At 34.5% G+C, this 17,663-nt stretch overlaps 1 protein-coding gene across 1 annotated transcript in view; it reads right to left on the bottom strand.

Annotated features, from left to right (window-relative positions):
- Positions 1–4,269: 4,269 nt before the first annotated feature.
- LOC111514979 (sperm flagellar protein 2) overlaps positions 4,270–17,663 on the bottom strand; it is a 101,007-nt gene continuing 87,613 nt past the window's right edge. The window contains exons 6-7 of the mRNA XM_074181827.1: positions 8,215–9,212; positions 4,270–4,950 (exon numbers count right to left, since the gene is read on the bottom strand). Of these exons, the coding sequence (XP_074037928.1) occupies positions 4,288–4,950; positions 8,215–9,212 (1,661 nt within the window). The 3' untranslated portion in view covers positions 4,270–4,287. The remainder of the gene's footprint in view (positions 4,951–8,214; positions 9,213–17,663) is intronic.

Consider the following 17,663-nt stretch of genomic DNA (forward strand, 5'->3'; position numbering starts at 1 on the left):
CCACAATATAGACAGCAGTCATATCTTGACCTTTTAAAGTTATTCTTTTGAGCAAAATTACTAAAGGTTTCATTCCAAACTTTTGGTGATTCTTTTAGCCCATATAAAGCACGATTCAATTTAAGTACTGCAGACTTTGTCTTTAAACCTTCTGGTGGATAAATGTATATGTCATTTTCCAATTTTCCATTCAAAAATGCTGTAGGAATATCTAACTGTTTTATTTTCCAGTTTTGTTGCAGTGCCATTGAAAGCATAAGCCTTATGGTAGACAATCTAGCAACCGGTGCATATACTGGTTCTAAAAAATTCTCCTCCTGTGACTGGAATCCTTTTGCCACTATCCTGGCTTTCTTTGTACCATCTTCCTTAGTACGAAACACCCATTTGGTTTGTATAGCTGTCTTTTCTTCAGGTAAATTTGTCTCTGTCCAAGTATTCATTCTTTTGTGTGCGTTTATCTCTTTTTGCATAGCTTCATTCCATAAATTTGTTTTAATTGCATCATCATAACAAACTGGGTCATTTTGGGAAGTAAATAAGCAATATGCTGAATATATTTCGTATTCATTCAAATATTTGGGTACATTTATTTTTCTTCCTCTATTCGTGACCTCTGTTCTTCGTACATTCTCTTCATCACTATCTGAACTTTCTATGTTTGTACTTTCTTCATCCTCAATTATGTCACTTTCACTCTGTTCTGAGTCATTGTTTTGTTGATATTTAATAATTTCATCTACTTTTCCTTTGTCTTCTCTATTTCTTTCTAATATATTTGGCTTTTCCAGAATCTCTTTGCATTTGCTCATTATGTCATAATTAATTTGATTTTCATCAAATACTACATCTCGAGAACATATTACCTTTTGACTTTCTACATTCCATAAACGATAACCTACTTCATTATATCCTACCATTATATTTAATTCTGCTCTCTTTTCAAGCTTATTTTTCCTTGGTAAAATAACTGACCATGCTCGGCTTCCAAATACTCTCAATTTGGATAGGTCATTTTTACCATACCATAACTCTGATGGAGTTGTTCCACTATTGGCTGTGGTTGGGCTTCTATTTAACTCATAAGCTGAGCACATAATGGCTTCACCCCATAATTCTTTTGGTAAATTGGTGTCTGAGAATTTGGTCCTTACTTTATCCATTAACGTTCTGTTCATCCTTTCTGATTTACCATTTTGTTGAGGACTATATGGTATTGTGTACTCTATTTTAATACCCCTGTGTTTACAAAAATCCTGAAAAGATTTTGAAGAAAATTCGCCCCCATTATCACAACGAATTTTTTTTGTTTTACAGCCATGCTGTGTTTTTATTAACTTGATAAAATCAATTAAATTGTTACTTGCTTCACTTTTGGATTTCAAAAGTCTCACTACTAAAAAATGTGAAAAATCATCTATGATCACTTGAAAGTATCTATATCCTTCTACAGTAGGTGTCACTACTGGACCTGAGATATCTGTATGAATAAGTTCCCCAATGTTGTTACTTTTATTTTTACATTGATTAAAAGGTTTTCTGGTACTTTTACCTTCAATGCAACTACTACATGGATTTTTATCGAATGGTAACCTAAGTTGTTTCAAACCATATCTACTTAAATGCCCTAGCCTTCTGTGCCACAAGTTAATGTTTTCAACTTCAACTGCATTATTGCACAATTCTTGATTACAATCAATTTTTAGTACAAACAAATTACTAAATGATTCACAATGAAATGTAGAGTTTTTTAAACTTATTTCTGCCTGTTTTACATTATTATTATTCTCAAATGTAATTTTAAAGCCCTTGTTTAACAATTTTGAAACTGATATAAGGTTTTGTGACATACCTTGTACAATTAGAGCTTCTAGTGTAATATTTCTGCCTTGACATTGTCCTTTTAATACACCTTTCTTGTTAGCTGCTAATATCTGTCCAGATTTTGCTGTTCCTATTTTGACTTGTGCTTCCAAATCTGTGACGTCTGTCATATATTTCTCCAGCTTAGTTGTGACTAGATGTTCTGTGGCTCCTGAGTCTAGAATAAACCAGCCTTCGTTTGGCACTAAGTTGGTACAGTTAAGTGCTATGAACGCAACTGAGCTTTCATCTCTCTTTGTTTCTTGTTGACTTGATTGCCCATGTGCTCCTCTGAGTGTGCCTCGACTTTGAAAATAACTGCCTCTCTTTCTCCTTCTGCCTCTAAATGCTCCTCTTGCTGTATTTTCTCTGCAGTCTAATATTTTATGGCCTGCCTTTCCACATTTATAGCATACAAATTGGTTAGTATGCCCTTTAAATGCTACCTCAATGCCTGCACCTGCATTATTTTTATACTTTGTTTTCAATTTTAATTCCTCATCGAGTAACCTTGCCTTAACAAACTCCATGGTTATATTTGTATTTAAGGTTTCTATCGCTGTAATTACTGGATCATACTCCTCACTGAGACTTAAAAGAAGGTGACAAACTTTATCTGATTCTTCATACTTGCTTCCTGCACTTTCTAGCTCTCTAATTAGGCTATCGAACTTTTGAAAATGATCTTCTAATTTGTCTGTTGTGCACTTGAGAGTTAATAGCTTTTTCTTTAACGTAAGCTTTGTAAAAACACTTTTTCTCTCGAAAACTTCTTCTAATGACTGCATCATATGTTTGGCTGTCTTTGAATCTTTCACAATGTCGAGATGTTTGTCTGATATACATTGAACAATAATAGACTTTGCTTTTGCATCTTTCACTTGAAAATCCGTTTTCTCCTTTTCAGTACCATAATCTTCAACCTCCTTTTCCAATGCTATTGCTACTTGTTTCTCCTCTAGAAATGCCTTGACCCTGAACTTCCAGTTGTTGAAGTTTTCCGAGGTTAATTGTGGGAAAATCACTGTTGTATTCATGTTTCTTCTTTTCTGCTCTGCGTTCCCTTTTCTAGAAATGTCTGCTTTTCTTTTACTCAGTTTCACGTCTAGCGCGATCCTGGGCCCATAACCTATTATTTGTTATGATTAAATAAATGTTTCACTGGTAAACTGAGTTTTATTTACAACTGATTACATTAGCATACATGTGCAAGTCATCATATATACAACCATTTCTTATCTACAACTAGGTTAGTCTTCTTCTTCTCTTATCTTAATAATAATGACAAATAAGCTTTTGGCTATAGGTTAATAGTATCAATGGACAATATTCTCAACAATTATTTCACGAGATATTGGATTAGTAGAATGATATATTCCGTTCATAGGGAACATGGATAATTCTCTAAGTATTTTGGAATGAGATATATCTCTGAATATGAGGCTGCATTTGGCCATTGAATCAAAATACTGATTTTCGGATTAAGAAAGGTTCATCCTCTGTCTTTTGATCTCTTTGAAGATCGTACTGACGATTTCAAAAATCAATTCCACTTTTGGGAGGTAGGTACCTATTGCATAAAAATTAAAATTATCTCCTAAACACTCGTTTTTTATTTTTTTGCCAATCCTGCTGATATGGCTGCTGAACCACTGAATCTCCACCAAAGCATTAACATGCTTTGGTCATTTTCCATTATTGCTACAACTGCCTGTAGGTTCTAAGATGGAAGTTATATTTTAAAAACACAAAGCATGTTTCATGGCGGTAACCGTCCTGTGACATATCTGCAACTCAATACTTGAGTACTTACCGCCGCTCCTAATATGCATTTGAACCAAAAATGTCAAAAACTATTTGGAGACCTACAGCAACTCTGAAAAATTCATTTTCAAATACTACTACTACTAAGGGAGGAAACTGGTAATGCATTCAACCAAGCTCCCGCATGTTTTGACCATACTACTTTCATATGAACCAATCGTTCTCTCATGGACAAAGGCAATTTATTCTTGCTCAATACTATACCATTCATTACCCGTAGTTGACATGTCCAACTCTCACCTTATGGTCCCCATAACCCACTCCCTCCAACCCACTCTCTCCTTGTAAACACATGTTCAACTGTCTCAGGCTCGTGAAATCGCGCATTCGGTGGCGTTTATCGTCGGATACAAGTATCGATTTGGGTCTCACCACTTTACCTCATTAATTTTGAAGGTCCCTACCTCGTATTTCATAACCGAGTAATGGGATTTCCGATTGGTTAATGCAATATACCCTCGGCTCCGAGGAAGATTCCAAGTCAGTATTACCGCAAACATAAGTAATTTCACTTGATGTCTTTCCTTTCACTCAGTCCTTCACATATATATTTTCTCCTCCTCAATAAATTGAAAAAAGAAGTTTGTTTTAGTTTTTATTCTATTCATCTAGGAGCTCTTTCACAATTTCGGAAGGATTTTTCACCAAAAAAATTGTAGTATTACTGAGAAGTTTCAAAAATTTTGGATTATTCAAAAATTCATGAGATAACACCTCATCATTGAACTGTGGATTTTTACATTCATCATAAATTTCTTGTAAGAGTTCGCAAAAACTTTTATCTTCTATGTTTTGAACATTAAAACTCCAAGAGAGGACTATTGATAATACCGATAGAACAGTCTCAAGTTCAATGAAATATTGCAAATTAGGATTGGGATTACATTCAAATCCTATTTCTATGTTGAAAAATTTTTTGTCGTCATTTGATTCCAGTTTGCCACTTTCGTTTGACAAATTTCCTTTACTTTCTTCTTCAAGATCACCACCAAGATCAGATTTTTCACCATGATCATTATTATCACTTTCTTCAAATTTATCATGGTTTAACTCATCAGGGTTTTCATCAGTTCCTTCGGATTCGCTAACAATTTTAACACGAACTTTTTCGTTTGTTCGTATTTTTCGGAAAGAGTTTGTTTCGTGTTTTACTTCTTCAATAATAATGCTCTCACATTTATGTACTGTTTCACCTATGCTTTCATCTATGATTATTTTTACAAAATCTTCAGCCTGTTTTCTTTCCTCATTCCGGATTGTTACCTAAAATTATATGTATAAGTAATATATGAATTTCAACAGAATTAGTAGACAAAGCATATAAGTTATGATGCACTGTTTGGAACCTTTGGTGTAGTGATGAATATTACTGTAGTTTTTTCCCAACACAAAATCGTTATTTTTAACACTTCGACACGTGTTTCAATAACCAAGTGATCATCTTCAAAGAGGAAGATTAATCTTCCACACCTCGACACGTGTTTCGATCACTTGGTGATCGAGGTGTTAAAAATAACGATTTGGTGTTGGGAAAAAACTCCAGTAATATTCATAAGCATATAAGATATCTGCAGTTCCCTGCGGACACTAAAATCTTCAAAATAAAATATTTATTGGTTATATGATATATTGAAATCCATCTTGGGATAACCCTTTAAACGATATAAGTCTCACCCTTCGTATACTTCTATGGATTGTTCTAACTGTAATGTATGACAATACCAAATACTTTTGAGGAAGAGGCATGTGAAAATGAGTTCACTGGAGACCTAACCGCGAAAATGTATGTACTTCAGACTCCTTTCCGAATTGGTGGTAATTTCCACATTGTAGGTACAGTTGGTCGACTTCTTAAACCTCAGTACACTTGGGTAGATGAAATAATACGCATACATCATCAATTTGTGGCAAATAATGTGAAACATGAAATGTCCGCAGTTTATCAGTTGTTAGAACAACTATTGATGTAGTATAAAACAATTGAAACCGTGGTAACTTTCCACTAAGCAGCATGTTATTTATCTACGTGAACTGTCAAATGGCCTGAAAATCAGAAATTGTTGAAGACTCACGTTTTGTTCAGCTATATCTCTTCGACATACTAGTGCAAGTTATTCAAATAAGCACTAACCCTGGTTGAATGCAGATTCAGTCTCCATTTTTCATATAGGACGCTGTATTGAGTATTTTGTTATTGTCCCAACTGGTCGAGCATATATTCAAGTTTCTTAATGTATGTACAATGTTTATACACGAAATAAAATGTGACATGTCACGAAGAAGTGAAACTTTGCTTTTGAAAAATTGAAACTGATATACAAAAATAGTTAAAAAATTAAATGAAGATTGAAACAAATATAAAATACATGCTGAGATTTTCATATTATCATATTTTCATGATTATTGACATTGAGGAAGTTTTTTCTAAATCACTACATTTAAAAAAATCCCAAGGGGGGTCTGTGTTTCTGAACGTGATAAACTCAAAAACTACCAACAAACGAATTTACATACTGTTTTCACTTACGGTCATTTTTTGATGTTTTTTTGTGAATTAGTTGAAATAAGATATCCGTGAGAAGCCAAATAAAATGCCGAATCACCAAATTTCAAAGAGAAAGCAAAAATATCGAACAAAGAATTTTCATGAAATTAATTTCGTTTATGGACTAGCAAATGTAAATGCTGGGCGAGAATTTCTGGTGATCATGTCATAAGGCCGCATTTTCTAACTTCTTGACTCAATGGTGTGACGTATAGACAATTTCTATAGGCACATTGCCAGAAATGTTAGAGGGTGTACCTTTGATAGTATGACTAAATGAGTGTTTTATGCACGACGGGATGCCTGCTCATTTTAACTTAGACAATGCGAAATTCTCATTTCTGTTGAATCTGATTCGATGAAGTTCAGCTATTTCAAATAATATCAAAGTTAGCGAAAACAGTGTAGTGCAAAATCAACGAAATCCATAAATGTCAATTAAGTAACCCTCTGCGATGCCACTGGATAATATTCCAAATCCAATTTCATGAAAAGAAACATATTGTAACTCATAACAAATACGCGTAATTTAATCAAAATAATTGTGAGTTATTGATGAAAGAACAATAATTTTCAGTAAAACTGTGACAACCTGTTACTCGGAAATGAAACAAGTTAGGACACAGGTTCATATGAATTTTTTTCATAAAATATATCCGTATTTTTTTAAGGACAAAAACAAGCACTACAGGAAAATCCTTAAAAGCGGTGCCTGTGTAAAAGTAATGATTCACATTGGATTTGAATCGATGGAGATTAAATCCATTTGGAAAAACGTTGTCATGTACAATTAAATGATAAAGATAAAATACTTTGTCTAATTTTCACTGACTTAATGTATTGATATTAATACGACCAAGGTTTCAGTTTTCACACCATTCTCAAGTATCTTAACACTACTGACCCTCGAGAAATATCTGAGTATATATATATATATATATATATATATATATATATATATATATATATATATATATATATATCTCCGAGAGTAGGTAATAAGACATATACCTACATTCATTACTACCAACTACATAACCTTCAAACTGTGATTAACTGCGATTGTGATTGAACTGAAAGTCATCAAACAAATAGCGGTCAATAACCAGGTACCTGTGTCCCTAATTAAAAAGATTATTTCAGGTAAAACCCATAAAACTATTATGGGAGAACTGTACCCATACATCAAAGAACAGAATACATACAAATATAGCAGCATCAATTACTCAGGTAAACTTTCAATAAATATTCAAAATTACTTTTCCAAATTCAAAATAATAACATCTTTCATAAGTAATAATAATTTAGGAAAAATCATATTTAATGCAAAACCTAGACGTGACAGAATGAAGAAATCTGGCATATATAGAATAGAATGTAGTGAATGCTCTGCAGTATACAGTATACAGGCCAGACCGGGAGAAATTTCGAAGTAAGACTCCGTGAACACGTCGGTGTAAAAAAATCTATATACGAACATCTACAAGAAACAAACCATAAAATAAGTAAGAAAAACCTCAAAATCTTACATACATGTAGTAAAGGAAGGAAAATGAATTTATTGGAAGCTATGGAAATCAATAAATCAATTAAAAACTCAAAATATAGAACCCTTAACGAACAGATTTGTGTAGGTCTCCACTTTTGAATTTATAAAGATGACAACGCAATTAATCACAGTTTGAAGGTTATGTAGTTGGTAGTAATGAAAGGTATATGTCTTATTACCTACTGTCGGATATACTCAAATATTTCTCGAAAGTCAGTTGTTAGTATTACATTATCTACATCATTATCTTTATTTCAATAAAACCATTCAACCATTTTTTTTCATTATTTTTGAAAATTTAATTTTGTCTCATTATTGAAAAATTATTATTTGTTATTATCATTCAACCCATAATGGATTTCTGCATTAATTTATGGACGCACTGCAAATCCAGTCATTAATATAACATATTTATAAACATTCACCAACTCACCTCTTCCTCGTGAATCCTTCTTTTCTCTAAAATATCTTTAACAAACATTTCTCCTACTCTTTCATCCCAACATAACGCCTTTCCTGACGAAAGTGCTAAAGCTTTTGCGAAACCTTCCGGAGTGCTGGAACCCTTGCAAAAGTCAAAAAGCATGGCTGTATAGTTGAAGTTCTCATAACTGATTTTGTACAATTTAAGCAATAAGTTTCTAACGACCTGTTGTTGTACATCACCCGATGTCTCGAACCATAAAGTTATCTCTTCAAATTGTTCCTCGCTGATTACTTCGGTGAAGTTAATGTCGTGCTCTGTGAGATGTTTCCTCAAGTTCAACAGTTCCTCGACACTTGGAAACGGGATCATCAAATTATATAAAATGAATTGTCTCCATTGGATCGATTGATTGTTTCCAAATATCTCCTCAGAAAGTTGTTCCATTTTCTTCGTCGATAACTTCTTCCACGCCTTCGGAGCCATTGATTTCTCTTCATCGGCAATCATGTCTTGAAGTAAGTATATAAAAGACCGTTCAGGGATGTATCCGCTAGGTGCCAAATCAAACAATATATCTGTCAAAGTTTCTAACTGGGATATAGTAAAACTTAGATCTCGTTCAGTCTCAGCTCCGAGTTTCTGAGTTGGAGGTGGATCAGGAAAATATATTACATTCGCATTCACATGGAAATGACTGCCTGAGAATATCAATTCTTCCTGAATGGCACATTCCATCTCGATTGCTCTGCTCAAGAAATTGCAAGCCTCGTTAATATTGTTTATGTCTTCCCAATACTTTGAGCGGATATTCTCAAAAGCTGAATGTGCTGCTTTCTTCATGGAATTCAAAATTCTATCAATGTTTTGCTTCGCATCGAATTTCAACAGATTTATTCTTATCATAACTCGAGCAATTTCCCCTTTCAAAGCGCAGGCCCATTCATCAAACAGAGGGCCTAAAATTTTCTTGACCGCTTCATCGGGTTCAAAATTCGATTTTTCTCCTAAAAAAATTGAATTAAAGTATAAAGAAATATTTCATAATAGTGATAGTTTTTTTTTGGTGTCGAAATCGAATGGTTCAGTCATTATCCTCAAACTTTTCAGAAATCAAAAATGAAATTTTGCATGCATGATGTAATGTTGTGGAATTGGCCGCGGTCCGCGGTGGTAGTGCGCTCGACTCACGATCGGAAGGTCGTGGGTTCAATTCCTGCCTCGACCAGATATTTTTCTCAATAGAATTTATCTGATTGAAGCTGGGATGATTCTGCAACCATGTTAGGAATCACACGTTAAAAGGTAAGACCTCGTTAGTCCTTAAGTCGCACAAGTTTCTCAACTTCTGAGAGTTGTCGTTCGTATAGGGTCGACAGCTGATAAACTGAAAAACAGATTTTAAAAACAGATGTAGGTGTAATAGAAATCTGGCTACACTCGGGTATATCAACCGTGAAATTAAATGGTTATTCTTTTATTCATCATAATTGTCCTACCAGAAGCGGAGGTGTCGGGCTATACAGTGTGTAAAAGCCAAATGGAATAAATTCATTATTTTGGTTACTGAAAAAAAACCGAAACAAATGTAAATTATAATTTGACATTCTTCAACGGAAAAATGCAACCCCTACCTTCAACCCCCTTCGAATGACTGGTACAACCCCCAATTTTTTAAAGTATAGGAAGTATAGGTTTGTGATATATCGTTTGAAAGGACTCTTCATTTTCTATTAAAAATTTTTATCGCTTTCAAGTTTATTGCAACAATTAAGATAAAATAAATTAAAATCATGTGGTTACCGAAATTCAATAAAATACAGTCAAAAACTAAAATGTAATGCAAAACGTGATGAAATGTAGAATACGAAAAAAAATATTCAACGAAAATCATTTTTTGTGTAGGAAAATCAGTTTTTTATCACCTTTTTTGGGTATTTGTTACCTTCCACAATCTGAAAAATATAAAAATTATAATGGAGAACTTTATACAAGTGTAGAAGGACAAACTTACCCCGATAAGTTACTGTGTAAAATCAAAGTATTTAACAATTTCTCAAAAAAAATTAATTCAAGAAATAATAGAATACTTATCTTAACGTTTCGGAGGCCATAATTTGCCTCTGTCTGTCAAAGGAGTTTTGAAATATGAAATTATCTCAATGTTGTTTGACAATTGAAACATTCAATCTAATTGCCATTTCGCCACTATCCAAATTTTTCTTCAAGATGGGTAGCCAAGTACGGTCTATTTCTTATAAAAATAAGACGAATTGGAAATAGGTATGATGTTAAACTACTTTCAAAACAAAAAAATACAGTGAGATCTATACTCACACATACAAAACGCAACAACACTGATGAAAAAACAAAAAATTGTACTACTCCATCTTGATGCAAAAAAAAAGATGAGGGAATCTTCCAAAGAAAGAAAGGAGTTATCAATTTGAAAATAAGTAACTCTTTTCATGGAAGTGTAGATCATGGTTGTTTCTGATGGACTCCGCTCCATCAGAAACAACCAGCGGCGGCTCGTCAGAGGAGGCAAGGGAGGCTTAGCCTCCCATAAAATTTGAGGCTATTCATCGCAATAAATTAAAAGATATTGACAAATAATTATGATTATTTTTTTCTAAAACTGCTTGGGTATCATTACTTTACCATTAATTTTTGATATAAATATATAATATGCCCGTAGTACGTACCACACTGTATCTTACATCAACAAACGTCAGACGCACCGCCCATGAACGAATAATGAATAAACCATCAACCCGAAATAATAAATGCCATACGTTGCAAGGAAGCCAAACCTCCACCGCTTTAAAAAACACAAGCTCCGCGAGACCGAACCAACCAGCGACATACGTCAAGATTTGTAATTTCAGTTGCGGAAATTATAGCGTTAGAGGAGGCTAGCCTCCAGTTGGTCTCCGTTAGTGTTTGACTGTGTTTGTTTTTTATTCAATTATTCGGGCGGGATGCCGTGACGGACCGGAACTGAAAAATATTTCGGTAAATCGTTTTAGTGTTTCTTGATAATATTTGTTATTTGTGTATAAAACAGGCAGTATTGTAACATAGCAGTGCTTTTTGGTAATATTTTTAAAATGTTTTTTTTTCAATTTCAAGGTGTTTTCAGGTTTTCACTTTTCGGTATGTTTTTTTCCATTTATTATGGATAAGTTGGACGAAATTAAAAAATCTGACGATATAGTCGATTGGTTGCTGTCAAATAATTTTAAGTCTTTATCTTATGATAATTAATTTTACAATAATAAAACTCTGGGAAGGCCTCAACCAAATTTTATTTCAATTAAAGCGTCAGATAACCAACAAAATCGAGGATTTAATATTAGTTGGTACGATAAATGCGATTGGTTAACCGGCTCCATTAAACGAGAAAAACTTTTTTGTTGGCCCTGTGTTTTATTTTCCGTACAAACCTAATACCAAACGTGGTCTAAAATAGGATACTCCGATTTAAAAAATTCACCTCATTCTACAGAAAGACATTTTAAATCTAAGGAGTATATATTTTCGTCTTGTAAATTAAAATTGTTTAGCAAACAAAATATAGCAACAGCTTTAGATACAGCACAAAAAGAGGCCATAATTTCTTCTAAAAATCACGTTAGGGAAAATCGGTAGAATTTAAAAAGACATCGATATAATGATTTATTTGGGTTCCCAAGAACTAGCTTTTCGCGGACACGATGAAACCGAAGATTCGATTAATCGCGGCAATTACATGGAACTTTTAATGTTATGGGGCAAATATGATTCACAATTTGGCACTTTTTCAAACGGTAGCATTTTTTCGGGCACCTCAAAAACCATCCAAAATGAGCTTATAGACAGTGTGGCATATATTATTAAAGAAAATATAAGCGAGAAGATTGAAAGTGTTTCTTTTTTTGCATGGGAAATTGATGAAACTACCGATATTACCTGTACATTACAACTTTCAATCGTTTTTAGATATGTCAAAGATGGTGATGTGGTAGAACGTTTTATGGGTTTTCATGATGTTTCATCTGGGCGCACAGCTGACGATTTGTTTAATTTTTTAATTCGTGACACCTATAATTTAAGGCAAAAGTTAATTGCGCAAACCTATGATGGCCAGTCATTTAAATGGTTTGAAAACTAAAATGAAGTCCATATCTCCTCATTCACCTTTTTACGCATTGTCATACCCATGCCCTAAATTTAGTATTAAGCAAAGTGTGTAACAACATAAAAGATTGCCGCGTATTTTTTCTCAAGTTTGTCTGGATTTTCGGCATTCTTTTCGAAATCCACCAAAAGAAGCCATGTTTTAAATGAAATATGTGGTAGCCGAATGCCAACTTTTGCTACTACGCGTTGGATTTCTACATTTAGAGCAGTAATTTCAGTGCATTCAAACAAAGACAAATTGATTGATGTCTTTGATTTTATCCTAAACAGTGACGATTTTAAAACCGACGACCAAAGTCTAAGGGAGGCGAGAGGTTTCAAATATATTTTAAATGAACACAAGTTTTGTTTCTTGTTAGAAATATTCAAATTAATATTTGAACATATCTACCGATGTTGTTTTTTCTATTCTTCAAAATAAATCAACAGATATTAATTACTCAAAACAACGGTTAAACAATTTAACAGAAATTTTGATGAATTTAAGAAATAACCATACATTTTTTAATAATACTTTGGAATCAATTGATTTTACTCTTGAACCGCGGGCGCCGACAAAAAGAAAAACCAATTTAGACTTACCCGATTTGAGACAAAATTATAAACAGATTCATAATGAAATATTGGATACCTTTTTAATGCAAATCAAAGTTAGATTTGAAGATTTACTTGAATTAAACTACTTTGATATACGTTGCAACGCGTTGGTTTGTTGACTTCAAACGTAGTGGTAGAGACACCGATGACGCAGAACGCAGTGGACGTCCAAATGAGGACTAACACCAGGAAACATTAAAAAAAATCCACAAAATCGTTTTGAATGATCGAAAAGTGAAATTGCATGAGTTAGCTGACATTGTACAGATATCAAGAAAAACGTGTTGGATTTATATTGCAAGAGCATGTGACTATGAGAAAGCTCTGTTCAAAGTGAGTGCCGCGCGAGCTCACTGGATGATTCTGAGCAGTGTTTGCACATGTGTAAACATACCAAACCGGAATTTTTGCGTCGATATGTAACAATGGATGAAACATGGTTCCATCACTTCACTTAAAACGATCGTCATCTGAGTGGAGAGCAACTAGAGTTAAATTTGTACAAAGCGCCCAAAAGCACAACAATCGGCTGGAAAACGCGTTTTCTTTCTTTGGCCCGGGACTTTTCAGCCCATGTGTTATATAGTGTACATATGGATCAAGTTTTTTTTAAATATTCAATTGCTATTGGAAATATTTACAGACCTCCGAGTTCTAGCAAGGCCAAATTTATGGGTAATGTAGAAAATTTATTTTCGAATGTATTTTATAATTTTAGTATAGGGTAAGTGTACTGGTTATCCGGCCAGCACTAGTTCTCGGCCTTTTTATCATTTAAAGCGAAATATTAAAAGAAATGAGTCATCCTGACTTATTACCACAGTTAAACTAGTTCTCGTCATCTTTTGTTTATCCAATACGGTAAGGGTTGAGATGACAGTATTAGCGAAAAGAGCGCGAAAAATGTTTAGTTCTTGTTAGTCTGAGGAAGAGATACCTAACACGTGTGTCAATCGACGAAATAGTAAGTATTTTATGACTTTTTCATTTGAAATGCATGTAATATATTGGAGATTATTCTGAAGGGTTTAAAGAAGTGATTTTTTTCATATAACTGACCAAAAAACGATTTTAAATTTAAAATTTTCAGTGGCCGCGAACCAGTATAAAAAAAATATGAATTTTCAGTTCTCGGCCAACGGGGCCGAGGATCAGTTAAAACATTTAACCTTTGCCTTTCAGTTGTATTATCAAAATAAATCTAATAATTTTCTTTTTATATCATAATTTGTATACTTGCATGAGCTCTTTCCGCACATTGGATTGCGGCCGGCCATTACTTTCTATAATTCAATTTACTTTGATTATAAATTATCTTAAGAACCCAGTGACCGAGAACCAGCTTTTCTCGGCCACTTTGAAAAATACAGGGGCCGAGAACTAAAATATATAGTGATTTCTGTTCTCGGCCTCTCGGTTTTTAACGTGGTCTTCGTATAGTTGTTATTAGGGAGATACTTTCTGTAAGAACTTCAAATAGATTTTTATTCGTTTTTTTTATTTTTAGTGGCTAGATCTAAAAGAAATAGAATCAAAACTGAAGACTCTGTGGTAATTCGACCTAGGCCAAAAACGAGAAGAATAATGTACCAATACTCTGAAGAAGATTTGAAAAATGCCTTGCATGAAGTCAGAGTTAATAAAATGAAGATAAGAGAAGCTAGTAGAAGATTTAATGTTCCAAGGGCCACAATTCAGGACAGGCTGACAGGGAGGGTACCGGATGAGTTGAGAAGACCAGGACCACCACCACTATTGACTGTTGAAGGGGAAGAACGAATTAAAACATGGGTACTTGATCTGGCTAAATGTGGGTTTCCCATAAAGAAACAGATGCTACGGGATACCGTTTGTAAAATAAATGCAGATTCTGGTCTGAATTTATTTAAAAAGGGAGCACCAAAACAAACATGGTATATGAACTTCATGAAAAGGAATCCAGAGATATCTCTCAGAGAAGCAGAGGGAATCAATAAAGCTCGAGCAGCAGTTACAGAAAAATCTGTAAGAAATTGGTTCGAGGAACTTGAACAGTTTCTGAAAGATAATGAATTCGCTCATATTCTAGAAGATCCTATAAGGATTTTCAATGGAGATGAGTCTGGTTTCGCCTTATGTCCGTCTAGTGGTAAAGTTTTAGGACCAAAGGGTTTTAGAAGTCTTCTTACTGTTAAACAGGGGAATGAAAAAGAGAACATAACAGTTCTCATTATGTTCAATGCAGAAGGAAAATTTGCTCCTCCCCTAGTTCTCTTTCCTTATGTAAGACCTCCTCGAGCTGTCGTCGATAATATGCCAAATGGCTGGATTTTGGGAAAGTCCGAAAAAGGGTGGATGACATCTGATGTGTTTTTTGAGTTCCTAAGTAACGATTTCAATACCTGGTTAACAAGAGAAAATATTCCAAAACCTGTCATTCTCTTTGTAGATGGGCACAAATCTCATCTTACTATGGCGACAAGTGAGTGGTGCCATAATAATCAAATTATTTTATATGCTCTACCTCCAAACACTACTCATATGCTGCAACCAGCTGATGTAAGCGTGTTCAGGCCAATGAAGTCAGAGTGGCAAAAAACTGTATGCAAGTGGCAGAGTAAACTAGAAAATCTTAATTGTTCCGTGACAAAAGTAAATTTTTGCACTGTTTTTAATGAAATTCTGTCCGAAGCTGAACAATTCAAAGAATCTGTAATAAATGGATTTAGAAAGTCTGGCCTTTTTCCTTTGAATCCCGAAGCTGTCGATCACAGTAAATGTGTGGCAGATACTGCAGAAAAAATTCGTAAAAGAAAATCCAGCGAGAATATATCACAGCGGGATATACGATCTGCAATAAAAGTTTTCAATAGGATAAGATATAATTTAGAATCTTATAGCATTAACGTTGATGTTATTATAAATGAAATAAATGCTTTGGAAGCATCAGTGACTCCAAAAAAAACTAATAAAAATGATCAAAGACTACAGGTCACTTCAGAACCTGTGATCAGAACAAATGAGGATAATTATATTGATGACACTGAGTTAACTACCAACACTGAAGTAAAAATTTCAAATGAACTTGACATTACGACTACTTCTGATATGATTATTATTGACATGGATAATATGAATATTGAAAATTGTATAACTAGTTCCTTTATGAAAGCTATTGAAAATGATCTTCCGATAATAAATATTTCTGGAATATCCGTAATGTCTACAGAAATTGCAACTGATGGTGTTCATGAAATAAGCGAAAATCAAAATGTAACGGAACGGTAATAGGAATAGTAGGGACTGTATACCGTTATGATACTTAACAAATGTTAAAGTAAATCCCTCAAAGACGACTTACCTTGAGTGGATTGCGACTGTCTCATCAGAGTCCTGAGATTGGTACCAGTTCTTGGAATCGAAGCTAATCCGTATATCAAGAAGCACGATATTATGCGGTGTGATAAACAAATATTATCAGCAAACAACGAATATTCACAGTTGAACTGGGCAGTCGAGAAATGGCGGACAATCAACCACACAGAAAAACAATACAACAACACTGTTCGTCCCTTTTCATCGCTCCAACACACCACAGAGGGCGCAATCATAATGAAGTCGTTTTGAGGGTACAGGGTGAGGCAAAATTAAGAAAATAAAAATGAGTATGTTAGCCGTTCCGCAACATTTACTGGCCCGCAAAATGCAGAAGGCATTTTCTAATATATAACTGAATAAAATTAATAATAAATATTCAAAACATCAAATAAAACAAAAATGCTGAAAAGAAAAGTGAAAAGTCGTGTACTATTCAAGTGGAAGTGGACACAACTTGACCAGGGGGCGCTTCAAGGTACCATGCGTTGTTTTAATTGTTGCTACCCTCGCGACTTGATCATCACCAAAATGCAATTTGGAGATACGACCGAGCGACCATTTGCATGGGGGAAGGTTATCAGTTTTGATAAGTACAAGAGTACCGATGCGAGGGGAAGTACCGCCATTCAACCACCTACCTCTTTGCTGCAAAGTGTGCAAATATTCTTTATGCCACCTATGCCAGAAATCCCGATGTAGGCGTTGTAATAGTTGCCATCTCGTTAAACGATTTAGGGGTACATCAGAATAATCAGGCAGCGGTAGACTGGAGACAGGTTCCATAGTTAAAAAATGGCCGGGAGTGAGAGTGTTGAGATCATCAACATCGGCGCTCATGGGCGTTAAGGGTCGCGAATTCAAGATGGATTCAATTAATGTTAACACGGTATAAAATTCTTCGTAGGTGAGGATTTGTTGGCCGATAACACGAGCCAAATGTGATTTAACGCTCTTTACTCCGGCTTCGCATAACCCATTGAAATGAGGTGCACTTGCCGGAGTAGGATGAAAAACAATATTCTCGTGAGAAGCTGAAGATTCGAGCAAACGGAGTAATTGACGCTGGGCACCTAAGAAATTGGTGCCACAGTCGCTATAAATATGGGATACACGTCCACGACGTGCAATAAACCTTTGCAAAGCTGCTAAAAAACTGTCAGTAGAGAGATCGCTGGCAAGTTCAAGATGAACCGCCTTGGTAGCGAAACAAACAAAAATGCATAAATATGCTTTTATTGTTTTCACACCACGATGGCGACTGAGAGTTATCGAAAAGGGTCCCCCATAATCGACACCTGAGTGAGAAAATGGTTTAACTTGAG

The sequence above is a fragment of the Leptinotarsa decemlineata genome, unplaced genomic scaffold, assembly GCF_025532065.1.
Source record: "Leptinotarsa decemlineata unplaced genomic scaffold, Ldec_3_MD MMD2_tig00026316_RagTag_RagTag, whole genome shotgun sequence".
Lineage (NCBI taxonomy): Eukaryota > Metazoa > Arthropoda > Insecta > Coleoptera > Chrysomelidae > Leptinotarsa > Leptinotarsa decemlineata.